Genomic DNA, 25,590 nt, shown 5'->3' with positions numbered 1-25,590 from the left:
TCTCAGACCCTATAGGGCTTTAAAGTCCAATGTTTGTTGTTTGTTAACTGTTGTTATGGTCGTAGACCAGCACAATGTAAAGTCCAATGTATTCCTTCATAATGCTGGATACTGTTGATTTTAAACAAAGGATTGCCTAGTGGACTTAATCTCCAGCACACTGTGGATCCCTTTCTGCCTTTGGAACTACTACTAATTAGGGAGGGGCCATGGCTCAGTGGTAGAGTATCTGCTTGGCAAGCAGAAGGTCCCAGGTTCAATCTCTGGCACCTCCAGTTAAAGGACTAGGCAAGTAGGTGATGTGAAAGGCCTCTGCCTGGGACCCTGGAGAGCCGCTGGCGGTCTGAGTAGACAATACTGACTTTGATGGACCAAGGGTCTGGTTCAGTATAAGTATAAGGCAGCTTCATGAGCTAACTGTTTTCCTTTTGATTCCAGTGCAATAGGAAGCGTGGCTAGAAGTGTAATAGAAAAGAGCAAGAGTCCAGTAGCATCTTAAAAGACTAACAAAATTTCTGGCAGCGTATTGAGTTTGGTGTTGTTCTGTTATCATGTTCATTGGTGACTTTCTCAACAGAATACTGTCAGCAGCCCTTTTAGATGGCTTTATTTTATTGCACCTTTTTAACAACCAACTCCATGTATATGGACTCTGAAGAACAGCTAAACTCCCAATCTCCCTGTCACTCTGGTCTTGTGGAAATTAGTGCACACTTACGGCATTGTTGTTACTGTGTGTAATTGCAGAGACATTTGCACCCTCTTTTTGTTTTGGTCCCAGCTTTTCAGTAGACTTACCTGAATGTAAGGAAGAAAACCAGCCACTTCTCACTCCTAAGAGCTACTGGCTTAGATTTTTCTGTTGATTTAAGGGAATTAGTGAAATGCTTGAATGAAGACACCATCTTCTGGGCATGGAGTAGGGGTCACTGGGGTGTGGGGGGCAGGGAGTTGTGAATTCCCTGCATTGTGTTGGGGGTTGGACCCTGGTGGTCCCTTCCAGCTCTATGATTCTATGACCTTTTCATAAGAACATAAGAAAGGCCCTACTGGATCAGACCAAGGCCCATCAAGTCCAGCAGTCTGTTCACACAGTGGCCAACTAGGTGCCTCTAGGAAGCCCACAAACAAGACGACTGCAGCAGCATTATCCTGCCTGTGTTCCACAGCACCCAATATAATAGGCATGCTCCTCTGATACTAGAGAGAATAGGTATGTAGCATGACTAGTATCCATTTTAACTAATAGCCATGAATACCCCTTTCCTCCATGAATATGTCTACTCCCCCCTTAAAGCCTTCCAAGTTGGCAGCCATCACCACATCCTGGGGCAGGAAGTTCCACAATTTAACTATGCATTGTGTGAAAAAATACTTCCTTTTATCTGTTTTGAATCTCTCACCTTCCAGCATCAAGAGATGACCTCGCGTTCTAGTATTATGGGAGAGGGAGAAAAACTTGGGAACATTTCCAAGTAAGAAAAGGAGGAGCTCAGGATAGGAAGAAGGGAGCTTGGGATAGCTCCGTGGTTTCATGCCTCCACCAAGCTGGGATTTTGGGGGGAAATTCCAACTGGTCTGTGTTGGATCAGGGTGAACTCGGAACCTTTTGGTGAAAATGCTGATCTGAATCTCAGTTTTTGTTGGAGAAAAGTTAATGCAGAGGGTTCCTTGCTCTCTAAATGTAGCTTGATTAGTTACCAAGAGGGCCTGCTTAATGGTCTGGGGGTAAGCAAAGAAGACACTTGTTTCATCCTAGGGCTGCATTTCCCCCCAGTGAGCATGAGATTGTGTGGACTGATTCCACCCTTCTCTGCTAGCGATCAGTCTTAGTACTGTAGATGGCCTGAGGCTCGTTTTCTGGGTCTCATGGGACTGGCAGAAAAAAGCTGGTCTCAGCACCAAGATGGGGTAGAGGGAACAAGTTATGCCAAAATAGTCTTAATGGTTTCAGCATCTCTTAGATCACCCATTGTAAATTCTCTTTCATTGAGAACTGCTAAGAAGGGAAAACCCAGAAGGTATGCCTATGTGCCACTTGCTGAATTGCAATTATTGTCAATAAGACCATGCAGCTTTTGAAGGGATTGTCGTTATTGCCCTGCTCATTTGCCAAAATACTCAGGTTTGCTTTTATGGACCGTTTGGAAACTATGACAGTTGACACTTCATTAGACCTTCCTTTTCTAACGAGTGAGGTTTAATCATATGAATCTAAGAGAAGGGAACAAAAGAATTAGTCTGCGATGTGTGTAGTTCTTTTTAAATGCTCAAGTTTAATAAAAGGGGCATTTATGTGAAGTACTTTGAGCAAAAAGTACCATACTGTGTAAGGATCTAAAGGTAGGTAGCAATTTCACAGTTTCTTAATCTGTCATCAGCATTAAAATTATCTGATAAAAAAGTTGCCAACAATACAATGCCTCATGTAGGGAAAAATACTGCTACAAAGCACTTTTGTTAGCCATCTCTGCTGGGATTGCATTTTTGCTTTTTAATGGAGAATAACTATCAAGTGCCTTCAGGAAAAAATGCCTCCAATTTCTTTCCAGCCACCCAGGGTTTTTAAGTAGGCTGGTGTGGGAGCATTACTAAATGCATAATTTATGCTTATTTCAGAAACCTTGGCTATCATCTGTAAATGATACAAATAAGTTTTGATTGCAAGTCATTGAAGCATAAATTATATTAAACCAATCCTGACAACAGAATCTGTGAGAGAATAATGCTATATTAAAATAGTTCTTGTGTTTTTACAGTTGCCAACTAATTCTTCTGAACAGCTCTTGCCTAATCCTGCATATTTGTTCCCAGCACATCAGGACCAAGTTAGTATCTGAAACCTGATTAATGTATAGACAACGTTAGTCGATAAAAGTGCTTCTGTACGAGAGAGAATCAGTGCCTATAATAATGAATGGAATGACAGTTGGTTTAGTCTTGTACATATTTTTCACGCTCATGTCTTAGTGTTGGACGCCTTTTCAGTAATTCTGTCCAAATTCTGTAAATCTTGAGCTTCTGTTTGATATCTGCGGTATAAACATTTCAATTCATCTTCCTTTTGTAGGATCCTTCGTCTCCAGTCGCTTCAAAGACCACTTTTCCTGACAGTGAGTCGTCCTCCCCTTCCTCGCCAAAGCATCAAGCCACAGTCAGTATAAACACTGTAATATGTCTGATATAACAAGCTCATCAGATTTAGACAAGTCTGTTGTTTTTTATGTATTTTAAGTGTGTGAGTTTGTCATATTTAAGGCTGTCTCTTTCACTCGAGAGTTTCTCATGTTGCTTTTCTCAGCACATTAGCTAGTGCAGTTGCAAGATTCAGGTCTTTGGAATACTTGCACGCATGTCATTTGTGTGTCCAGCTTTGGTCAGCTAGGCAAATTCCTTAGCAGCCGGGTGGACCAGTAGGTCAGTGGAAAAGGAATGAAGTAGGGTTATGCAGCCCTTGGAATATTTTGGTTTTCTCAGAAAATCAGGCAACTTTACTGTGACAAAGTCCTCCTTTATTGGGGTGGCTTCTTTGGTCCCCACTACCATCATTCAGTGCAGTCCATAACAGGGATCTGCCTTTATTCTGTGATCTAATAGGATCACACCAATTACTATCAACTGTTCACACATCGATGGGGAGGTTTGCAGTGTTTGCTTCATTTGGGCCAGTCTTGTAAACTGTCCTTCTGAATTAGTGTTGTAGATAAAATGGTATTAATAAGTACACCAGAATGATAAATCAGGCCATGTGTTTGGAACTGGACAGTTTATCTCTTTCCCAGGTGGCGGGGAGTGTGGTGCATAAAACTTTTTTTGGTGAAGAGAAAATAACCTTAGCGTAAATAATTAGCTAACTTATAACAAATAGTTTTATCATCAAATTACTTTGCATTTAATACGATATATAACAAAGTTCTATCCTAATGGATGAATGTCATGAGGAATGGTCATTCGTCATTGAACGGATCTGCCAGCTTGTGTTGACTGGTTCTGTGAGAAGAAATAAGCGTTATCATTATTAAATTGTGAAATTATTGATGTGTATATTGGAATACTGTAAGGAAATGATGCAAAAAATCTGATGCTGTCAGTTTCCCCAAATTGTAGGCTCGGATCATTAAAAATTACCATTAAAACATAATAGTTCTGTTTTGGGAGAAGCCCCAGGATTGTTCAGATTCCAACCTTGAAAATGAACCTAGTTGTCAACATTTTGTTAAGGAACATTTTAACGTGAGCTTGCAGTAGCTAGGTGCCTGGTGACTGGTAGCAAGGAAGAATTGTCTTCGAGCAACTAGGCACAAAACCTTTATAAAAAGCCCCCCTCCATTAGGCTGTGAATAACTGGCATAGAAACATTGACAGATGCACTAGTAAAAATGTTATGGGCTAGTAATTTTTTTTTTTTGGCAAGGCCGGTTTAAACACTAAAGTATATAATATTGAGGTGTGAACAGCAGGCATCTTTGAGGTATAAACAGAAGGGGAGGGAGGTATCTGGTTTTATTCTGTTTCATATTATAATGTGTTAATAGTGCTTGTAAACTTCCTTGAGCCATGAGAAAAGGCAACAATGTAAATGTTTCAATCAAGTTTAGAGTGCATAAGCTCTGCCTGGGATTACCCATTTGCCGCCCAGTTTGCAACCTTTTCTGTCTGCACACTAGAAGAACGGAGACGTTCTTTTTTTTACTGACTTGTTGGATGTTCTCTTCTTCCAGGGCCAAGAGAAATACGGATTATTAAATGTCACAAAAATAACAGAAAATGGGAAAAAAGTTCGGCAAGTAACACTTTAATGAGTTTATTTTATTCTTTATTATGTTTATAATGCTTGATAAATGTGTCACTATGTATGAATGCCTACCTCTTTTACAGAAAGAATTGGATGTCATCATGGGCTGTATTGCAAGGTTCATCTCTATTGTTTACCAAGACTCAGGGAGGTGGAACCAGCTGGGTAAGGACAACAGTGGTCATTTCTGTGGCATTTTTTGTTTTGTTCCGTTAAGTCACATCTGACTTGCGGCAACCTCTGGTGGGGTTTTCAAGGCAAGAGACGTTCAGAGGTGGTTTGCCATTGCCTGCCACCACGTCACGACCCTGGTATTCCTTGGTGGTCTCCCATCCAAATAGTTGCCAGGGTTGACCCTACTTAGCTTCTGAGATCTGACGAGATCAATCTCCCTTTTCCCTCAAGCCACACCAACACATCCTTTCTCCTCAGAATACTACCAAATTGCTCTATACTATACACCTTCTCACCGCACAATCTGGGCACAGTATTGACAAAACACCCTACAAGGCAATAGGTTCCTAAGGTGAAGAAAGACTATATAAAATAAAGGGGGAAAATGGGATTCCCGATGTTATGTTATACAATATGTTGTGTACATGGACTTTCTTCCCCCGGCCGAAATAATTACTGGGTTACCTTATGCTGGCCATTGGCCATAACAAATAAACAAACAAACATTACTGGGTTACCTTTTTTCCACAATTTACCATTGAACCCAACTTTCTCCATTCCAAAAATTCCTAGATTATTTTAACAAACATGCCTAGCATGTAAACAAATGAGATATTAACATATTTGTATATTTTTGTATTAAGCTACTCATATTTAGTTGTTTCTTGTATGGAATTAAAAAAAAACCAAGATCAGGCTAACCTGGGCTACCCAAGTCAGGGCAATTACCAGGTTGAAAAAAAGCAGACACAATCACAAACTGTTGTTCCCTATGTAAGAAGCTGATTTCACACAATTTGAGTAGGGAAATTGCTCTTTGGTGTGAATCAGCTTGCGTCAGTGGTATAACGCGCATGTAGAAACCGATGAAGCTTGGAATGGCCCTAGGTCAGCAGATGTGTTCATTCAAGCTTCCCTATACTAGTTTCAGCAAAAAAAAATGTGGAACTAGGAGCGCTCAGTGAAGCATCCAGTTTCAGCAAAGCAAAAATGTGGAACTAGGAGATCTCACTGAAGCATCCATCTACAGTATCAGTAAGCGCTGAGGCACTATTACAGAGTGCTTGGACGGGAAGAGGTTGTGACGTCTTTCCTAGCTCCGAACACATGAAGTTGCCTTATACCGAGCCAGACTACTAATTTTATCACTGTCAGTGTTGTGTGTTCTGATGGGCAGCTACTCTCCAGGGTCTCAAGCAGAGCTCTTCCACATCACTACTACCTGATCCTTTAAACTAGAGTTACCTGGGGTTGAACCTGGGACCTCTGCATGCAAATCAGATACTTTACCACTAAGCCATAGCCTCTTCCTCACATTCTTGTTCTGGCTAGCACAGTTAGCACTAACATTTATCTTCACAGGTGGCTTGTTTATGTGTGATTTATATTGTTTCCATTGATATTAGTACCTAAGGCAGTTTGGCAAGCTGAAAACAGTTTAGAACCAGCAAACTACAATAAAACACCAAATGGGGACTATAAGGAACCCAAGCCCCTCTTTTTCAATCTTTGTGGCACAGCTGAATGACTCAGGGAATGCTGTCATGGCTGCTGTCTTTTTGGAGCTGCCTTGAATCCACTGAGCAAACTCAGCAATGGATGTCAAACACTACAGGGCGGGGCTTAAGGACAAATAGAGGCAGCAGAGCAGACATCTCCAGCTCTGTTCAACTTGTCACATACAGGATGTTCTGTTTTATTCTACTCTGCGAAAACGTATACGAGATCCTCAACTGGTCATTACAACTTAATTAGGTTGGCAACCAAAATCTAAAATTTCAGATGGGAGAACTGTCGTTACTCATTCTTGAATCTCAAAACGAAAGCTCGAAGCATGCAGTTTAATCACAAATTTTATGTAATTGCTTTGTTCAGAGACCTGAAAAGCATTCATGGTGGGAGATGGAGGTTTCACCTTCTCACATCACTCATGCATTTGGGTACATCAGTAGCCACACAAACTGGTCTAAGGTTCTGAACAGAATCTACATACCAATAAGATTGGACTTGCAATGTTCTTTAGGCCAGTCTCTCCGTGTGTTTAGCAAGGCAGTATGCTTATTGCATTATAATTTTGAATGAGATGCAAATGATCAAAGCTCCACCTTTGGATTAATTACCGTGACAATAGACAGGATTATGTGTTTGAAAGCTTCTATCTGGAGGCTGCATCACTTTCTTTTAATTCCAACGTGGCATCACCCAAGCATGTTTTCGTAATCTCCGTGCTGCAATGTGTACTTCAGTGTTCAGTGTTTAACTCAGTTGTTATGAGGGCCGGATATAACATAAATGTCACTTGGTTGGGCCGTGCCTCACCAGCCCAGATTGAGAGTGGGGCAGGAGAGAATGGGGAGGTAAATTTTTCCCCTTGGCCCTTACATCTCTAGGAGGGACTAGATCCCCTTCCGCTGCCACATGTGATGCATTCTACCCATTTCCCAACCCGTTCCTTCACTTCCTCCTTTATGTTCCCTTCTAGCGGAACATGGCACTGTTGGCACATGGATATTCCCTAGCAACAGCCTTGTGTCACCTCCCCCACAGCCTATCCAACATTTCCAGGATGGTGGAAAGGAGAGTAGAGTATGTAGCATTCAAAAGAGAAAAACCTAATGAGACGGGGTGATGAAAACAATATGCTAAAATCATGATCTAAAGACCAAGCTGCCGAGAATTCTTGCTAATGACTACATACTGTTCAGACTGTGTTTTCTGAGGGCTGTGTTAAGGCCATTTGGTTATTATACAGTCCCTATACTTTAAAAAACAAGTTAATGCTTGATTGTTTTTTTTCCAGAAGTTCGGAAACCAATCTAAGCCAGAATTCACAGTTGATCTCAGGGGTGCTTTTGTTGACTGGGCTTCAAAGGAGAAATCCAGCAAGAAGAATGTGATTGAGGTGACTTTCCCCCTTTCTTTTTTCCTGACTTTAATTTGGATTTTAAGGGGAATGGGGCACTATTTCCTAAAGACCTTTACAGTAAAACTAATACTTCTGAATCTATTGTGTGAAAACTGGCTTATCTTTAGGATTCACACTTACTGCTATAAAATATAAAAATGAATTAAAATGAATTTTAGAATTACTGTCCTCTGATGTTGTGAATCTTCCTGTAATAAAAGTGTATTCTTTAGGATCGCTTATAAGTACTTTAATTTGAATGCTTTGGTTTCTTTTCCTTTAAAGCTGAAAACACGACAAGGAACGGAATTGTTAATTCAATCTGATAATGACATTTCTATTAATGAATGGCTTAAAGTACTTAATTATACTATCAACAACCAGGTATGTACTTAAATCATAAAACTTTTTTTACTGTGAAGTTTGTTTTCTGCTCCCCACCCCTCTCCATGACTGAAAAGGAGCCATTGCTGTTTTGCAGAATAGTTCAGTGTGTGTGAGTGTGTGTGGGGAAATCTGATTAAAGATGTAGATTGAATCAAGGTTTTTCCAACAAACATATTTTGCTTTGAGACCTGAACTGCGTTATTGCTGTGAAAATCCTGCATGTGGCTTGACTTAAAGCAGAACACTGATTAGACAGGAGCATCAATTCAAATCTCCTGCATGAAACAAGTCTTTGGTTCCTTTCTTCTATTGCAATGACCCTTTTTGGACTTTTGAGGCTTTGAATATGTTGTCTGGTCTCAGATTTGAAAAGGAAATGGATTAAGGTAGAGAAGCTCAGGAATTATTCATAGTTGCCTTCAACTCTTTGCTTAGAGGCCTACATTACAATTCTGTGGGCACAGAGCCCTGAACAACTTCAGGGAGTATCCAAACTAGTTTTTAACATTCAAATTTTTAATTTCAGCTTTTGTATATTCCTTTAAACATACGATGCCAATAAAGATATTTGTATTGTATTGTATTATTGAGTCTGATTAGCATTAACAGTACTCGAGAAACAAAATTTTGAGAAATGAAAATTCTCCCTTTCTACAGTCCTTGAAGATAGATCATAATGGGTAGCCATGTTAGTTTGTTCTTCACAGTAAGAAACAGCAAGAGTCCAGTAGCACCTTAAAGACTTAACAAAATTTCTGGCAGGGTATGAGCTTTTGTGAGTCACAGCTCATTTCTTCAGATACCACCATCTGAAGAAGTGAACTGTGACTCAAGAAAGCTCATACCGTGCCTGAAATTTTGTTAGTCTTTAAGGTGCTACTGGACTCTTGCTGTTTTCTGCTGCTATAATCCTAGAAGGCGTATTAGTATGAAGAATATGGGCGGCATGTTGACTACTAATAGCATCAGATTATTAATGTTAATTACTTACAGCTTTCAGGCATGTGTCTTTACCAGTCCGGCAATATGCCAAAATGCAATATTCAGACCAAGAGTCATGTTGCAAGTGCCTTCTTTTGGGAAACTACTAGCACTTTCTATGCAAAGCTTGGAACTGATACCCGGCACTGCAAAGTAGCCCATCCAGATTACGTGTGGTTGAATGATTCCGCTAAACATCCTAGGAGAACTTCCACATTAATTGACAGGGTAGAGTCTCCTAAGGCTGTCAGCTCACTGGGTCAGGTGGACTTAACAGCCTGGCTTTCCGCCTGAGAAGTCTTTGCCGACAGGTATTTCCAGTTCAGTGTGAGGCTATGAAATTGTCAAGACTCAGATCTGTTGACAAAGACGGATTCTTCAGTTTCACATGAATAACTAATAACTTCACAGCACAGCGTTAAAACTGGCTTCCCACCAATATGCTTACTGTGCTCCTGTGCTTGTGTGCAACTCAAGCTTTTCCCTGCTAACCTGCCCATGTACCTCCATAATACCCAGCTTGGCTGGCGAGGGCGGGATAGAAATCTAATAAATAAATAAATATTGTATTTGAAGGTATGTGAAAACCAGCCAGATATTCAAGGCTTTTTTCCTTTGTGGTCTGGCTACCTTTTTTTGGGAGGGTGTGTGTGTCATTTCTAGTAATACAAGTAGTTCTGAAGAACTGACAAAGAAGGATGTTTATACAACTTGGGACCAGCGTACTTTAACAATCCCTTACTCCCATATGAATCTACCTGACCTTTACAGTCCTCTCCAGGGGCCTTGCTTCGTGTCCCCATCGTCTGAGGCTAGATGGGTGGCAACTTGAGAAAGGTCCTTCTCTGTTGTGCCACCCCCCAAAAATGGAATTCCCTCCTAAGGAGAGAAATCTGTCCTCCTCTATCATTGTCTTCTGCCAGTGGGTGAAGACTTCTTTGGTTTGTTCGGCATTGCCTTACTACCCCTCCTTCCTGTTTTTGCTTTAATTGCTGTTTTATAGATACGTATTTTTCTTTGAAGTTGATTTTTTAATGTCTTTTTAATTGTTTGCTGCCTTTCAGGCCGTAATTGGGTAGAAAGGCAGGGGAAACGTTTTAGATAAATAATACGTTTAAATAACGCACTTGCCATTTTTGATAAGTCTTCACAGAAACTGGAGACTTCTGCTGTATTTTGACATGAATAAATAACAATTGGTGACATCCTTGGGCTTGGGTGCTCTGCCCCTCCCTTCTTTCTTCCCTTGAACTCTGTGCGGAGTTCGAAGACTTCTTGCTTTAGGAAGCTCTTAAACTTTATCACAGTATGTTGTGTGATGTTCAAATTCAGGCACTTCAGGAAACTGAGAATTTTTTTCTTGCCTGTAAACTGGGATTCAGTTTAAGAAACTAACAAAATCAGCACTTAAGTGCCTGAATTTAGATGTCCCACGTGTGATCAGGATGAAGACTTCCTAAACCAGGGAAAACGAAATTAGGAAGTCTTCAATCTTGGATCCTCATAAGAATGAAGAGGGAGCATATGAACCCAACAATTTCAGCCACATTAACATAGCTGATTAAATTGTGGTTTGTTCGTGGTGTCTGAATGGCACACTCAATTAACAACAACTGATCACAAGCTTCTGCCATTTAGTTCTGGCCTTGCTGGTGAACCCTGGATTGTGTAAAGTGTGTATTTGTAGGTCTGTGGGGCAGGCAATTAGTCTTGTTTATGCTTATTTTCCTCAACTCTTCTAGAGTTTATGTCCCCATGATAACATTCTGCATATATTCTAATGGACTGATTCATTGGTCCCCTCTGCAAAGTGAGAAACAGTAAGCTTTGATGCAAGCAACATCATCATCAAAATTTATTTCGATATAAAATCAGCTCCATGGTTAATATAAATGGTTAATATAAAATAATATATGCATATAATGTAACCTACATAAGCTGAGAGGGGGACAAAGAAGAATAAAACCCTCCTCCCTCAAACAGGCTTAGTCAGCTGCTTTCGCATCCCACTGGCCCACAGGCAAAATTTAGCAACTTTATAAGTTATCTCCCGGGAAGAGTCAGCGAGAAGAAAGGAGGCATAAAATTGTTTAGATCTTCCCGGTGTGATTGACGAAACAGGAGCGATATACTGATGTCGGATATTGTTATAAAGTGGGCAGTGCAGCAAAACATGTTCAACAGACTCTACTTTCCCTGTATTACATGGACAAAGCCATTGAAAAAGTGGGACACAATGGTATCTGCCTTCCAGAAGGGCTGAGGTAGAGCATTAAAACCTGCCAGTGTAAAAATTCTCCGATATTTGGGGATCTTCAAGGACCTAAGATAATCTGCTGGTCGAACATATTTGATGTGCTGGAAAATAACTGGATATTTCTGTATCTGTGCCCTGTCAGATTGTAAGGCATGGTCCAAAAGCTGGTGTTGAATCATTTCTTTTGCATTTTGGGGCCTGAGGCATGCTAGAACTTGGTGGGAAAGGCTGTACTTCTGAATGTTCGCCTCAACTGCTGTTAGCCAGATTGAACGATATCTGTTGTCAAAAATCAAGGGCACTAGACCCGTAGGACTGAAAATAAGTTTTAGCCAATAAGTGAATGTCATTAACCATTTATGTGCCTCCAAAGACATCACACCAGCCCCTAATCTGAGAAGGGTGTTTGGAATATTTTGGGGGACTCTAAAAATCTTTCGTAGGAACAGCTTCCAGTAGGCACCATTCTTGTTTGTTAGATGTTGTGACCCTCTGTTCGTTATCTGTGTTTCCAAAAAAGTGAGGCTTTTTTGGGAGGTAGTTTATTCAGAGCTGCTCCTCCTTACAGTATGCAGTAAAGGGGCACGGTGCTCTCCTAAGGCCCACTTGTGAGTAGGATGGAATAACAGTATCATCTGCATATAATACAGGAATCATTTTATGTGCAAGTTTTGGAGAATTGAAACTTGGGTTTCTCAGGTGTTGCACCAAGGAGTTGAAGTAAAAACTGAAAAGTAGGGCCCCCCACATGCAACCCTGTTTGATTCCTTTGTCTAGAGGTATCTTTATTGGAGAGGTGGTCTTGAGGGCTGCATCTTACTTTTAAGAAATGTCCTTCCTGGAGAGAGCAGATAGGTACATAAGGTCTTCAGATAGGTACATAAGGTCTATTGAGTTCTCAAGCTTTGCACAAAGCCTGTTCCTGGGGATACTATTGAATGCTGCTTTAAAATCCATGAAGGCAGCAATTAGGCTTAGAGCTGTTCTTCTCCACGAGATGATGCAAGATCAAGCAATGGTCTATGGTGGAATGACCAGTTCTAACCCACCTGCCTGTTCGTCCATCAATGTATTTTCTTTTTTTAATTAATTTTTTTATTGTAGACTTTCAATTACAAAAAGAAACAAGAAACATAACATAGTGTAGTCTCAAACTTAGCATACATAATTTACTTCCTACCTTCCTACATAATTTACTTCCTTACACATAACATATTACCAAATGTGCCTCGCTTTATCCCAAATTTGACCATCTATTCAAATAATTTTGTTTCTACCATCTATTATGGAACCTTATTTACTCCAAATAGGCCTTGCCATTCAACTTACATTTCTATCTACATAAGAAACTTCTTATTATATCATGAGATTTTCTTAATCATCGATATTGTACTGATAACCTTTAATGCTTATTATTTAACATGGGTTACATATGTTTAACCTGTCTATTCTCTTACTATGAAATTTTCCTACCATCATACTCTTATCTATAATATCTTATCAAGTCCATCAATATATTTTCTCTAGCCAACCAATCGATACATTTCCAGTGTAAGTGTCTAGAGTACAGTTTGCTAACAACGTTAAGGAGACTGATTGGTTGGTGGTTGGCAGGATTCGACCTCCCTCCTTTTTTCCATATTGGAACAATAATTGTGAGACCCTGGTCTTTGGGGATATGAGCAGACTGGAGCAAAATATTTGGGTCACTGCTCTGGTGCAACTGGCTAATTGCCCCCAAGGGCTCGTCCTGGTCTTAAAACACTGCTCTGTGTTACTTTAGGGAAGGGTAGGCTGGAGCTGGAACAAATGTTGAATGAGTTATAGGCAGAGAAGCTGCCGCATAGCTTTTGATAGAGTCAGGGTATTGCAGGATAAATAGCCATTTTCCATGATGGGGGTTTAGTCCTCCCTTGCACCCTTTTCCCAATGCAAATTGACACCCTGGAGTTGCAGTTTTCTCTGCAGTGAAAGCATATGGGTATCTGTATGCTATCTCTATAAACAGCAGCTGTGAGGTGAGGAATTGCTTCAGAAAAAATGGCATGGTGGGAAAGAGCTAACCCTACTTCTAGTACTGTGTCTTATCCTTTTCTGCATCATAAAGATTGCTGATTTGTCTTACTAAAATGCTGGTAGGTTGTAAAGATTACTGAAAGAATGTATGTGAAATGCTTCTAACACTTAGTGCTGGATAAAAACTGCTAATAATAGTAATAGCCATTAGGACAGTTCTGTCTAAAGGCACAATTACCTGACCAAGCAATATCACAGATCCTTAGTAACACCCCTGTGGCTGTGGATCACAAAGTGGGGTGGGTAGGTGGGGGACAAGACAGTATACTAAATTGAAGGGCTGTCATAGGAAGTGCAGAAGCTCTTGTCTGGGACTAGAAGACATCAGCTATCTAGTACCAGAGCAGGTATTTCTTATAGAAGCTGTTCACGTGCACTATCATCAGCAGAACAGACATAGTTTCATTGCCAAGGAAACTGAGACAGTTACAAGATCATGATACCGCAGCTTCATAGAGCTGTGGAAGCACTGTGATAATCCTCCTTCTGGTGTTCTGAGAAGAACGTTACTATTTAAAAATCAAGAGTTTTCTTAATTAAAGGAGCTGTCAAACTTGGTAAGCATGTGAAATTTTTCTTTTGAAAAATCTCAATAGGCGATGGAATCTGACGAAGCATTGGATGACGAAGTGCCAGACTCTCCTGGGGTGGAAAAACAAGACAAAGAAAAGGACCATAAAGACTCCAAAAAGCTTCGCTGTAAGTTGAAATTTCCAAAGTAAACATCTGCACTCAGGGCTAATTTCCACCAATGTGATCTCAGGATTCCCTGCCCAATGAAGAAGAATTTAACGCAGGCTAATCTTCTGTTGAGAAGTCATGTTTTGCTAATCACTCTTAAAGAGTAGAAGATTGAAAAGTAGCTAAAATTGTTTGTGGGCTTCCTAAAGGCACCTGGTTGGCCACTGTGTGAACAGACTGCTGGACTTGATGGGCCTTGGTCTGATCCAGTAGGGCTTTTCTTATATTCTTATGAATTTCAGTGAATTTCCACATCACATTTTAAATGGTAGATTGTAAACAGAGGAAATTAGGAGAGACCTGGCAAATGCAGAGTTACAGTCCTGTAGTGATCAGGAGAAACCTGGATGTCCCAGGCTAGCCTGATCACATAAGGTCTTGGAAACTAAGCAGGGTCAACCCTGATTAGTATTTGGATGAGAGGCCACCAATGATGTCCAGGGTTGCTACACAGAAGCAGGCAATGGCAAACCACCTCTGTTTGTCTCTTGCCTTGACAACTCTACGGGATCACTGCAAGTCAGCTGTGACTTGATGTCGCTTTCGACCACCACCAGCAGTGATCAGATGAAATAGTTGCAGAGATTTGACAAACTCAGATTACTCTGAAGGTGAAGATCGAGGTCTGAATCTGAGCTTACAGACTTAAGCATGACAAATATAATACTTCATGACCAATTAGATTTTAAGACAAAAATATTTTGTTTTAAGTATCTCAGATACTTAAGCTTAAATAGTGTCTTCAGCTCAGGAAAACACAATATGTCAGATTTGGGTTCCAACTGATAGGATGAGCTACATTTTTGGCCACTGCTTTACCTTGTATAATATGTGTTCTTCCATATTGGCATAAAATAAGTATTTCCTATGTGAAGGCAGAGAGCTTTAGAAGCCTCTGTTTAACTTTCTTCATAGTGCTTAGAGATCCACGTTCCAGTGCAGATGAGTCAATATGGTGACAAAATATTTTTTAGTTCAGCAAGTGGTGGTGGAACTGAATCAGTTTCTTCCAGGTCTCCTCCTAGATTAGTAAGACTGCAGCTGTATCTTTCTGAACATCTGCATTCCACTTGTGAACAAAGAATTCTTCATAAGCAAGTGGTTCTGTGTGGTTTAAAAGCCAAGTTATGTAAGGGGAATAAATGTTAAGGTAAACAGCCTTATGTAAAGCTTGTAAATGTGTATTTGGTCATGGCTAGCATTGCAGCTGTTCTGTCTTCAGCCCCTCTTGAAGATTTCTCTGTCTTCCCATAAATACTAGGAAATGTGCTAGTGAGCAGTTGCATGAAGCATAGTAAATTCAGATTTGATATGTGGTACAGCATCTCACTTCGCACACTATCTTTTACAAGTTGACATCAGCAGAAAAGATTTAGGTTAAAACTTGCTTTTTCCTTCCAGCAATAAAATTGTCTGGCAGCATTGATTCTTCAGAGCAAAAGAAAACGAAAACGAAACTGAAGAAATTTTTGACCCGCAGACCCACATTACAAGCTGTCCGCGAGAAAGGCTACATCAAAGGTAACCGCACTTCTGATTTCATGGCAACCCTCTTGGGAATAGTAAAACTGATTACATAAGTCTGGACAAGGCAGGTATTTGCTCAGGAAATGGCAAAGACATGTTGGGTTTTTTAAAGCTCCTGGATAAGGATGTACACTGCTGGAAGATCTTTGGTATTCAGCCTAAGTGAGGCAGTAATATTGATGGTAAAATAAACGCCACAAGGGAAATGCTAGTATTCTCTATGATCCCACATTTCCCTAGGAAGCAGGGACACTTGAGTGCAAATCAAGGGACACTGAAAGTTCAGGACAAACATATTTATATCCTTCGCTTTTTTCTGCAGTTGAAAGTCTCTTCTAATTTCTTGGGTTTCAAATGTATTTGCATTACATTGTTGTTTCCATCAGCTGATACAGAGTTCACAGTTTAGCTTTTCTACTGTTAACTAATTATTTGGAGCTGAAATGTTAGTGGAGAGATTATTTAATTGATGGTAGATATAAGACGATATTAAGTCTGTTTTTTACTCTTGGCTCTGATCATATTCCGTATAATGTCAGAGACTGAAGAATTCAATAAAAGTACAATGCAGCTATGTTCAGTCCTTTAGCGAGCATTTGAATGTGTTTTGTATAATTCTGGGGCATTTATCCCCTCCTTTGTGACATTTCTCCCCTCTCTGTTTTCAGATCAAGTGTTTGGTTGCAATTTATCCAGCTTGTGTCAAAGAGAAAACAGTACTGTGCCAAAATTTGTGAAGTTGTGTATTGATCATGTTGAAGAACACGGTGAGTAGAAGATATGTCTTGCTTTTTTGATGGTAGGCAATGTTATTGAAAAGTACATTGATAGGGTATGTTAATATATACAGATTTTTGTACAGTCCCTGTATAAGGGTATATTCCCCTGTTTCTTTCCAGATAATTACTTGGAAGTTAGGTAGAGAAACTTGGAAGTTAGGTAGATAATTACTTGGACGTTAGGTAGAAAAATAGATCCATCTTCCCCAAGCTGGACCAATTTGGATTAGCCATTAGATCATAGAATCATAGAGTTGGAAGGGACCACCAGGGTCATCTAGTCCAACACCCTGCACAATGCAGAAAATTCACAACTAACTCCCCCAACACACCCCTAGTGAACCCTACTCCATGCCCAGATGACCAAGAATGCCCTCCCTCTCATCATCTGCCTAAAGTCATAGAATCAGGATTGCTGACAGATGGCCATCTAGCCTCTGCTTAAAAACCTCCAGGGAAGGAGAGCTTACAACCTCCCAAGGAAGCCTGTTATCATCTCCCAAGGAAGATTAGTATCAGGGACTTAAACTCCTCCACCTTGTCCCATGGGGGATCACTTTGAGGCCACAGAGCTCCTCCTCCCATTTGTTGAGAGCTTGCTGTGATACTACGTAATCCCTCAAATACGGATGGCAACTTTCAAGAAATGTCCCCTAAAACAACAGGTAATGTTAGCTCTATATGAAATGGAAGCCCTAACAATAGATTGGCTCTGCCCACATTTCCTACCGTCACTGCTGGAAACCTGTTATCTAGATTGTTTATAGTAGAATTATTCCCCATTTTTATTATTCCTGCACAATCATGAATACTAGAAATTTGCCTCTCTTTTTAAAAAAATATGCTAGTATTCTCAGAAGTACAGGGGATGTGCCAGATTTCACCCTGTGACTGGGCAATAAAAGATTCACTGAATGAGAGAGACACTCATGATCTCACACCAAATGCAGTGGTTGTTTGCCAGTGTAAGCTGGCTTAAATTCCTGAGGGGGGGAAATCCTTTAGAAAAACCAAAAAGCCTTGTTGTACCATCCTAAGCAAGTTTACTTAGAAGTTTCAACCATAGGCTACAATCTGACAATCACTTGGGTATGTTGAAGCCCATTTATTTATGTCGATTCACCCACACCTAACTTTGTTTTTATAATTTTTTATAAAAAAAAAAAAACTATATCCCTGTTTTTGGCCTACCAGCAGATAATGGTAAGACATAAACAGTCTAAAACCAATAGTTTAAAATGAAGTAATAAAATCCACTCCATAATAAAGCAAATCTCATGGTTCAGCAGAAGAGAGAAAAGGCCTCCAGTAAAACCACCTGCTAAAATTCATTACAGCCAATTAACTGTTGGGAAAAGATATTAACCAGGCAGCTGAAGCAAGACATTTTTAACTCTCTCTCTCTGATGGTTTAAAAGTGTCCTTTTGCATTCATTCCTCTCCTTCCCCCAGTGAAAATTCTTTTAAAACAGTACTGGCCTGAAGGCTAAGAGAGTATAGAGCTGGTCAGGCCCCCTGGACCAGAAGTTCCATGGTTTCAGTGCCCCCAGTGAGAACTCACTGTTGTGTGTGTGTAATCACTGTTGACCAGGATCATGTGAACAGCAAGTATAGGTGATTTCTGTGTTGAGTTTGTTGGTAATGGCAAAGGCAAGCCTTAATGAAACCCTTGTCCCAGTCTGTTTAGGCCTTTAAAGGTCACTGGCCCTGGAAACCGGCAGGTAACCAGTGTAATGATTGTATTGGGCTGTCCCAGTTAACCTTGCAACTGTGTTTTGGACAATCTGCCCTTTCAGAGCCCTTTCATAGAATCAGAGTTGGAAGGGACCACCAGGGTCATCTGGTCCAACCCCCTGCACAATGCAGGAAATTCACAACGACCTCCCCCCCACCCCCCCAGTGACCCCATACTCCATGCTCAGAAGATGGCCAAGGTAACTTTGCATAGAATGGGTTACAGCAGGAGCTTCTCTGCTAACTAGTCGTTGTCATCATTCTGCTTTCAGTACCAAATCAAGGGTATGTTAGTGCCTAATATAATTTGAGGCAGAACCAAGGCATGATATTTTGAGCAGAGGTTGACCGAGGCACAGAGGTTGGCGCAGCCCAAGAAGATTTTTGAGTGTCCTGAATGCCACAACGAAAACCACTTCTGTCCGATTAAGACAGGGATACGGTTAGGCAGAGGGAACACAGTATCTTTCCCGACACCAGGAACAGGCGCTCAAAATTTGGGTAGACAGAGTACCTCGCAAGAGCAACACTCTGTTGGATTGTGGCCCTGAGGTTCTGGCTAAATATTTATCACTATGCTAAACAGGTATATTTTCTGTTTGCTGTTTATCCCGAGGTGATATTGGTACATGATCATCTTATCTTTCGTGAGTAATTTATTTCTGGAGAGAAAGGGAATTTCTGTAAGATATCATATCTGTATGATCTATTTATTTAGAAGATGTTTATGCCATCACTCCAGGGAACCTTCCCAGTGTGGCTACAACATAGAACCGCTTACTGAACAAAATTTGAACTGTGTTTTAGGATTGGATGTCGATGGGTTGTACAGAGTTAGCGGCAATCTTGCGGTAATACAGAAGCTAAGGTTTGCAGTTAATCATGGTAAGTATCCATGCAATGATAGTTAACAGTTGTAATAATAATACTTGTTGTAGAGCTACACTGATTGCTCATTTCTTAGTTGATGTATAAGTGTTCAACATTTAAGTCTTCATTTCCCCTTCCTTTATAATTTTCCATCTGATAGTATTCTGACTGGGGACTCTTCTTTCCCAAGGCTCGCCATGGGCCCCTTTGACGATTTAGTGCATCAATCGATTTTATTAAGAATAATTTTATGGTATATTGACCTAGGTTTTTAATTTATATACTGTACATATTATGTTTTAGATGCATATGTATTATGTTTTATGATTGTTAGCCGCTCTGAGCCTGGCTTCGGACGGGACATAGAGTGGAATATAAGACCAATAAATAATAATAATCATCTAGTGAGGAACTAGGGGTTCTAAATTTACGATTGGTCTAGGGGGAAACTGAATCACATCTCATAAGGTTTTTGATAGATGACGTTAATATTGTGTCAGAATATCCTTCCCTCCTTCCTTTGTGAATGTTGCATTTGTAGCTGAGACCCCTAAGACTTGTGTTTATATCACGTGCCTTCTCTTTCAGATGAAAAACTGGACTTGAATGACAGTAAATGGGAAGATATCCATGTCATCACAGGAGCTCTGAAGATGTTTTTTAGAGAACTGCCAGAACCACTATTCACTTATAATCATTTCAATGATTTTGTCAATGCAATCAGTAAGTCTGCGGCACAAAGTGTTTACCTTTTGGTGATCCTTGCATAGCTGGGTAGTAGCCATGTCAGCCAGTTCTAAAACTAACAACCAAGTTTTGTGGCATCTTATTGGCTAGAAAATGTATTATGACATCAGCTTTTAATGGCACGTTGTATGTTACACACATATACACATGTGTGAATAACATATCTGTCCAGAGAAAGAGAAATGGCAAAGAATTGGGTTGAAAGGCACTGAAATGTACTAATTAGTAATTATTACGGCAGATTTATTGACAACCCCAATAGACACAAGACCAAAACAAAGGCCCATTTACAACAGAAGACAGCTGTGAATACTGTTTTGCTATGCTAACTGAAAACCTAAAGAGGGTCAGTTGTTTTTTGTAATGGGAAAGGTAATATTGATCTGATTCTAAGTCTCAATTTAGTAAGTCTAGTCCAGAGTTTGGATAGAGAAGTCCCTGGTTCACCTCTCACTCTGTCATGAACTCCCCAGATGGCCCATAAGCAAGTCACAGCTTCTCCCCCACAATGTATATTCTGGGGATAATAATGGTTGACTTTACGAGAGTACTGTTATGATTACAAGATATTGGAAGTGACTCTCTGGGCCTTGTTAAACAGGCAAGAGGGAGGAAGAGATGACGAGGTGGTTCTCCATCATCTGCCAAGATAGTAGCCATCGTGGACAGGGAGAAGCTTTTCTCCCTCTCTCATAATACTAGAACGCGGGTTCATCTGCTGAAGCTGGAGGGTGAGAGATTCAAAACTGATAAAAGGAGGTATTTCTTCACACAACACATAGTTAAATTGTGGAACTCCCTGCCCCAGGATGTGGTGATGGCCGCCAACTTGGAAGGCTTGAAGAGGGGAGTAGACATGTTCATGGAGGAGAGGGCTATCCATGGCTACTGGTAAAAATGAATACTAGTCATGATGCATACCTATTCTCTCCAGGATCAGATGAGTATGCCAATTATGTTAGATGCTGTGGAACACAGGCAGGACAATGCTGCTGCAGTCGTCTTTGTGGGCTTCCTAGAGGCACCTGGTTGGCTGTGTGAACAGACTGCTGGACTTGATGGATCTTGGTCTGATCCTGCATGGCCTTTCTTATGTTCTTATGTGGAAGAATCTTCTAGTTACGGCTGGCATTTTGCCTCTCACAGGTGCCCCAGCCGTTTTCAGATAACGGCCCTGCTCAAGGACATTTTCCCAGGCCAGTTTAATTAGAACACACCATGCAGCTGAGAACTTCGGTTGGGAGGGGGCAGGGCAGTCTTGTTGGGAGGGGGTGGTTCACTCAGCTTCTAGAATGTTCCAGTTAGGAGAAGGCAGCCTGCTCAGTACCTAGATGGTTCAGTGGAGCCAGCCCTATGATTGGTTGTGGGGGGTCAGCAGGTTACAGTCAACCTTCCCATAAGAATTGTTGTTGAGAATTCTAGTCAGTTCCCTTGTTCCCCTCCCCCCTCATGCTGCCAGAAAGATTTTTGTATTAAGTTCTGGAAACTTCGTGCCTTTAGAACCATCTTCACTGTTTAGGACTTCAGTAAATAGTCAGTGAGCTTTACGCTCCCTGTCATTAAAGAACTGTATGCAGTGTTTTAAAAACCTTTTCCCCCTAAAATTTCTCTAACAAGACTCTTTTTAGCTTTTATTGGTGTGAGTTCACTGGCCAAACCCAGGAGAGCTTGATTATGTTACCGTACGGAGACTGGTCTGTTTCCTCTTCATCTCTCTAAGCCCCAGTCAAAGGCAAGAGAACTAAGAAGGGCAGGGCAGCCCTTTTCCTTGGCCTCCGGGTCAGCTCTTCAGCCACTAGGGGCCTCTCAGCCATCTGCTCTACTTGCTTCCTGGCTCACGAAAGCTGCCCAGAAACAGCACTCACGCTTTTTGTGTGTGTGTGAAGCTATCTTCATTCCTCCTTTAAGCTGGAAGAGTGAAGACTCAGAGGTGATATGAAAGGAGGGGAGAGCTTTTTTCATAGGAATGGTCGAACACAATCAGTCATCTTCTCAGCTGATTCTCCTAGTCATACTGTGTAGAGCATGTGAGAGCCCTTGAATTACATCTGCAGGCACAAGTGCTCCAGCCAAACGGGCAGAAATAAGTGTTTCCCCCCACTCCCTCCTCAGAGAGGACCTTTTCATTCCCTCAGTTCTTGGAAGAGACACGGGCTCAACCCCTAGCTAAAAAAATCAGATTCAGAAATACTCATTTGGAGAAGATTCTGTAGGCCCAATCCAGTCACCAGTTGAGGGTGCACTAATACCTTCCTTAGCATTGGGGCATGTTCTGCCTAAGGGTAGGGAAGGTTTCCTCACAGGCACTGTTAATAGAAAAAGTGAATTCGCCTTGTATAAGGCCCCTGACATCTCTGACTCGGCCGTCAGCACTTCAGGAGCGATTTCTCTTATTTGTGCACGTGCTTTGTACATGCTCAGAAGATGCGGGAGTCAGTTCCTGAAATGACCAAGAGGATGGTGCCACCGCATTCTTTTGTCACAGCAGACGTTAATGCCACTATAGACCCAGGCCAGCCTGATCTCATCAGAAGCTAAGCAAGGTTGTCTCTGGTTAGTATTTGGATGGGCAACCTGCAAGGAACACCAAGGTCGTGACGTGGAGGCAGGCAATGGCAAACAACCTCTGAACGTCTCTTGCCTTGAAAATCCTATGGGGTCTCCAGAAGTCAGCTGTGACTTGATGGCGTGTGCGTCCGCATACACAGACACAATCCTATGGAAATAATATGATGTCAAGAAACAATGTTGACCACTAGGTGGTAGTATGTATTAGTCAATGTCTTCACAATCATGTTTTTCACTGTTTACAGAAGTTTTGTCTTCTTCCCCTTTTCCCAGAACAAGAGCCCAGACAGCGTGTCCCTGCTGTACGAGAGCTGATTAAACAGTTGCCAAAGCCAAATCAAGATACCATGCAGGTGCTCTTCAGGCACTTGAAAAGGTAAGCAGTGCATGGAAGCATAAAGGCGATCTATTCTATAATTTGCACAAATAACGAAGAGGACAGGATTGCAATCGTGCTTTCCCACGGAGGTCACCTTGGCCATTGGTTACAGTTCAGCCAGTCTGAGTCCTAAACTCAAGCATAGCTTTGTAACCTCTTACTTAGTATGAGTTGGTGACAGGGGAAAGTTAGCGTTTTAGGGTTTGCTGATGGAGGATTTGGATGTGTGTCGAAGATGTGATGTGATATGTGTGGCCACACAGCTCAGGAATGAGAAACTCTGGCTCTGTGAGGTTACAGTGTAAGGGAGCACTGTGCAAACATGGGATGCTTCATTCATTGTATGGTCAGGGTAAATACATGTAAAGAGTGGGGCAGCCTTTGGCAAAGCAAGGTAATTGTGTGCTATTTTAACCTTGTTCATGTTGTAAACTTGTATTTGTGTCTTGTTTTGTCCTCCTCAGAATTGTGGAAAACGGAGAGAAGAACCGAATGACCTATCAAAGCATAGCCATAGTCTTTGGTCCGACTCTGTTAAAGCCAGAAAAAGAGACTTGTAACATAGCGGTTCACACTGTGTATCAGAACCAGATTGTGGAGTTAATTCTACTGGAATTGAACTCAATCTTTGGACGCTGAATTTCTCCAAACGAAGCTAGCTTTAACGGAAGAATGCCTGGGCTACAGCAGAAGCGGCATCTCTTTTTGTACACGGTGTATTGTGTTTGAGGACCAAGCAGCAACTCGATGTCTTTGCACTTTTTGTGGGAGAGGGAAGTGTGTGTGACTTGTTTTAGCTGGGTTTTTGTGTGTGCGTGGAAGCTGTTGAAAATTCTTTACCACTCACTTAATGTTGTGAAAGTTTCAAGGTTTGTACACTTGAAATTGCAGATCTAATATAGATGTACACACTGGATTCCATGGCGAGGGAAGCGAAACCTAAAACTTGGTCTGGATAATCTGGAATTGCTTTTTAACATTGCTTTTTACTGCTAGGTTCGCTGCGGTGTGGGTAAGATAAGCCCCCAGCAACTGACTTTGAGAAACCTCCATGGGCATTTTAAGTGAATAATTGCATTATATGCTTACATGTGAATCCTTTAAGATCATTCCTGAAGCTGTCTGCAGAGTTTCCGCATTCGTTGATAGGCTTTAACAAACAAATACCATCGGAGGCCAGTGTAATTCCTCCCTTGAGGTATAGTGGGGGTTTTTTGGTACTGTTTAACTTTGTTGTACAGATTCCTTACTGGTTCACTTGGATGCCTCACTAGTATTATTTCAAACTCTCAACTGGTACTCGTATCCAACAGAGGATATACCATGGCCTGAAATGAACTAGAGCTTTCAGTTACTAGTGTTCACTTTTTTCAGGGTATTGCTTGGGCTACACTTGGAAATTACTAAATTACATCTAACAGTCCTTATGAAAGAGTGACTTTAATGCTGTACTGAATTCTCAGTCTGAACCTGTGGTAGTAAAACTAGATGTAAATATACTCTTGAAAGCCCTGGTTTTTCTACATTATATGCATTGTTGTATAGTCTCATCTAGCATACCATCTAGTCGCGCATTTCTAATCATGGGTGGATTTGTAACAGTTATGATAAAATCCCCTCAATGTATGTCTGGGTTTTCAAAGAGAAACCAGCTAAAAACGCTGTGCTCTTTTAGATGCTAATTACATCTGCATGCAAATAAATGTAATGCAAAATGGGTACTGGAGAAATACTGAGTGTGCTTGCTTAAATGGTTAATGCACTACAACCAAGAGCCGCTGATATTTAATATGTACAGGAGATACATTAGAAAAATGTATTACAGATTTAACATCTATAAATAGCAGAAGCCTATGTTTGAATAGATGGATGTCTGGGAAATAATGAAAATGCTAAATTTCAGGATTTCTTTTTACATAAATAATGTAGATTGATTTGTAAAATAGGTTGCAGAAGATTTTGTTACAGGAGCTGTGGTCTGCAGAAGATTTTTTTTTAATGTATTTTTCTAGACTAACTGCTGTACCTGACATTTGCTATGTTGAATCTGAATAAAGAAACCTGTTAGCTGTTTTGGAATTCGCTGCTCCAGGTTTGAGTGATACTATGCCCTGCTGAAACCGGGGGAACAAAATAATTGGTAGTGCCTTTGTGTTACTTTTCAGTACTTGTTTTGAAAAAGTAGCTGGACCATTGTCCCGGCCACTTAATTTAATTATTACAGTTTCAAAACGGCTTTTCTAAGTAGCTGCAAATACATCTCTGCTGAGAGGAGGGATCACTTTGTCCCTTGTCCTTTTTCCCTCACTCAATCCCCTAACCCATGTGGCTACTCCTTTGTGTGGGTCATGCAACCCCAGGGATTATCTTTCCATGCATTTGAAGGGCCTGCAAGAATTGAGAGGAAGGTGGGAGAATTATGTGGTTGGATACAAGCCAGTGGACACATAATGCTGCTTTCAGTGAGTCAGACCATGTCTAGTTCAACTAGCAGTGCCTTTCCACAATGTTGGGAAGAGGTCTTTCACATGAGAATATAAGAAAGCCCATGCTGGATCAGACCAAGGTGCATCAAACCCAGTAGTCTGTTCACACAGTGGCCAACCAGGTGCCTCTAGGAAGAGAAGGTTCTTCTAAAGGTTAGGTTCCAAAGCACCTAATATAATAGGC

General features: G+C 41.0%; 1 protein-coding gene across 3 annotated transcripts in view; it reads left to right on the top strand.

Moving 5' to 3' along the window:
• ARHGAP12 (Rho GTPase activating protein 12) overlaps positions 1–23,628 on the top strand; it is a 76,338-nt gene extending 52,710 nt beyond the window's left edge. For 2 of the 3 annotated variants that reach the window (XM_056857976.1, XM_056857975.1), the window contains 12 exons: positions 3,071–3,154; positions 4,722–4,787; positions 4,883–4,960; positions 7,773–7,871; positions 8,160–8,258; positions 14,172–14,274; positions 15,718–15,837; positions 16,512–16,610; positions 19,164–19,241; positions 19,815–19,949; positions 22,815–22,917; positions 23,385–23,628. In XM_056857976.1, the coding sequence (XP_056713954.1) occupies positions 3,071–3,154; positions 4,722–4,787; positions 4,883–4,960; positions 7,773–7,871; positions 8,160–8,258; positions 14,172–14,274; positions 15,718–15,837; positions 16,512–16,610; positions 19,164–19,241; positions 19,815–19,949; positions 22,815–22,917; positions 23,385–23,559 (1,239 nt within the window). In that variant the 3' untranslated portion in view covers positions 23,560–23,628. Of the gene's footprint in view, positions 1–3,070; positions 3,155–4,721; positions 4,788–4,882; positions 4,961–7,769; positions 7,872–8,159; positions 8,259–14,171; positions 14,275–15,717; positions 15,838–16,511; positions 16,611–19,163; positions 19,242–19,814; positions 19,950–22,814; positions 22,918–23,384 lie in introns of all 3 variants that reach the window. The other variant, XM_056857974.1, reaches the window with a different exon arrangement.
• The last annotated feature ends 1,962 nt before the right edge of the window (positions 23,629–25,590 follow it).

Source organism: Euleptes europaea, chromosome 11 (assembly GCF_029931775.1).
Source record: "Euleptes europaea isolate rEulEur1 chromosome 11, rEulEur1.hap1, whole genome shotgun sequence".
Classification (NCBI taxonomy): domain Eukaryota; kingdom Metazoa; phylum Chordata; class Lepidosauria; order Squamata; family Sphaerodactylidae; genus Euleptes; species Euleptes europaea.
Note: the sequence above shows the minus strand (reverse complement) of the source record. Positions and strands in the feature narration are given on the sequence as shown.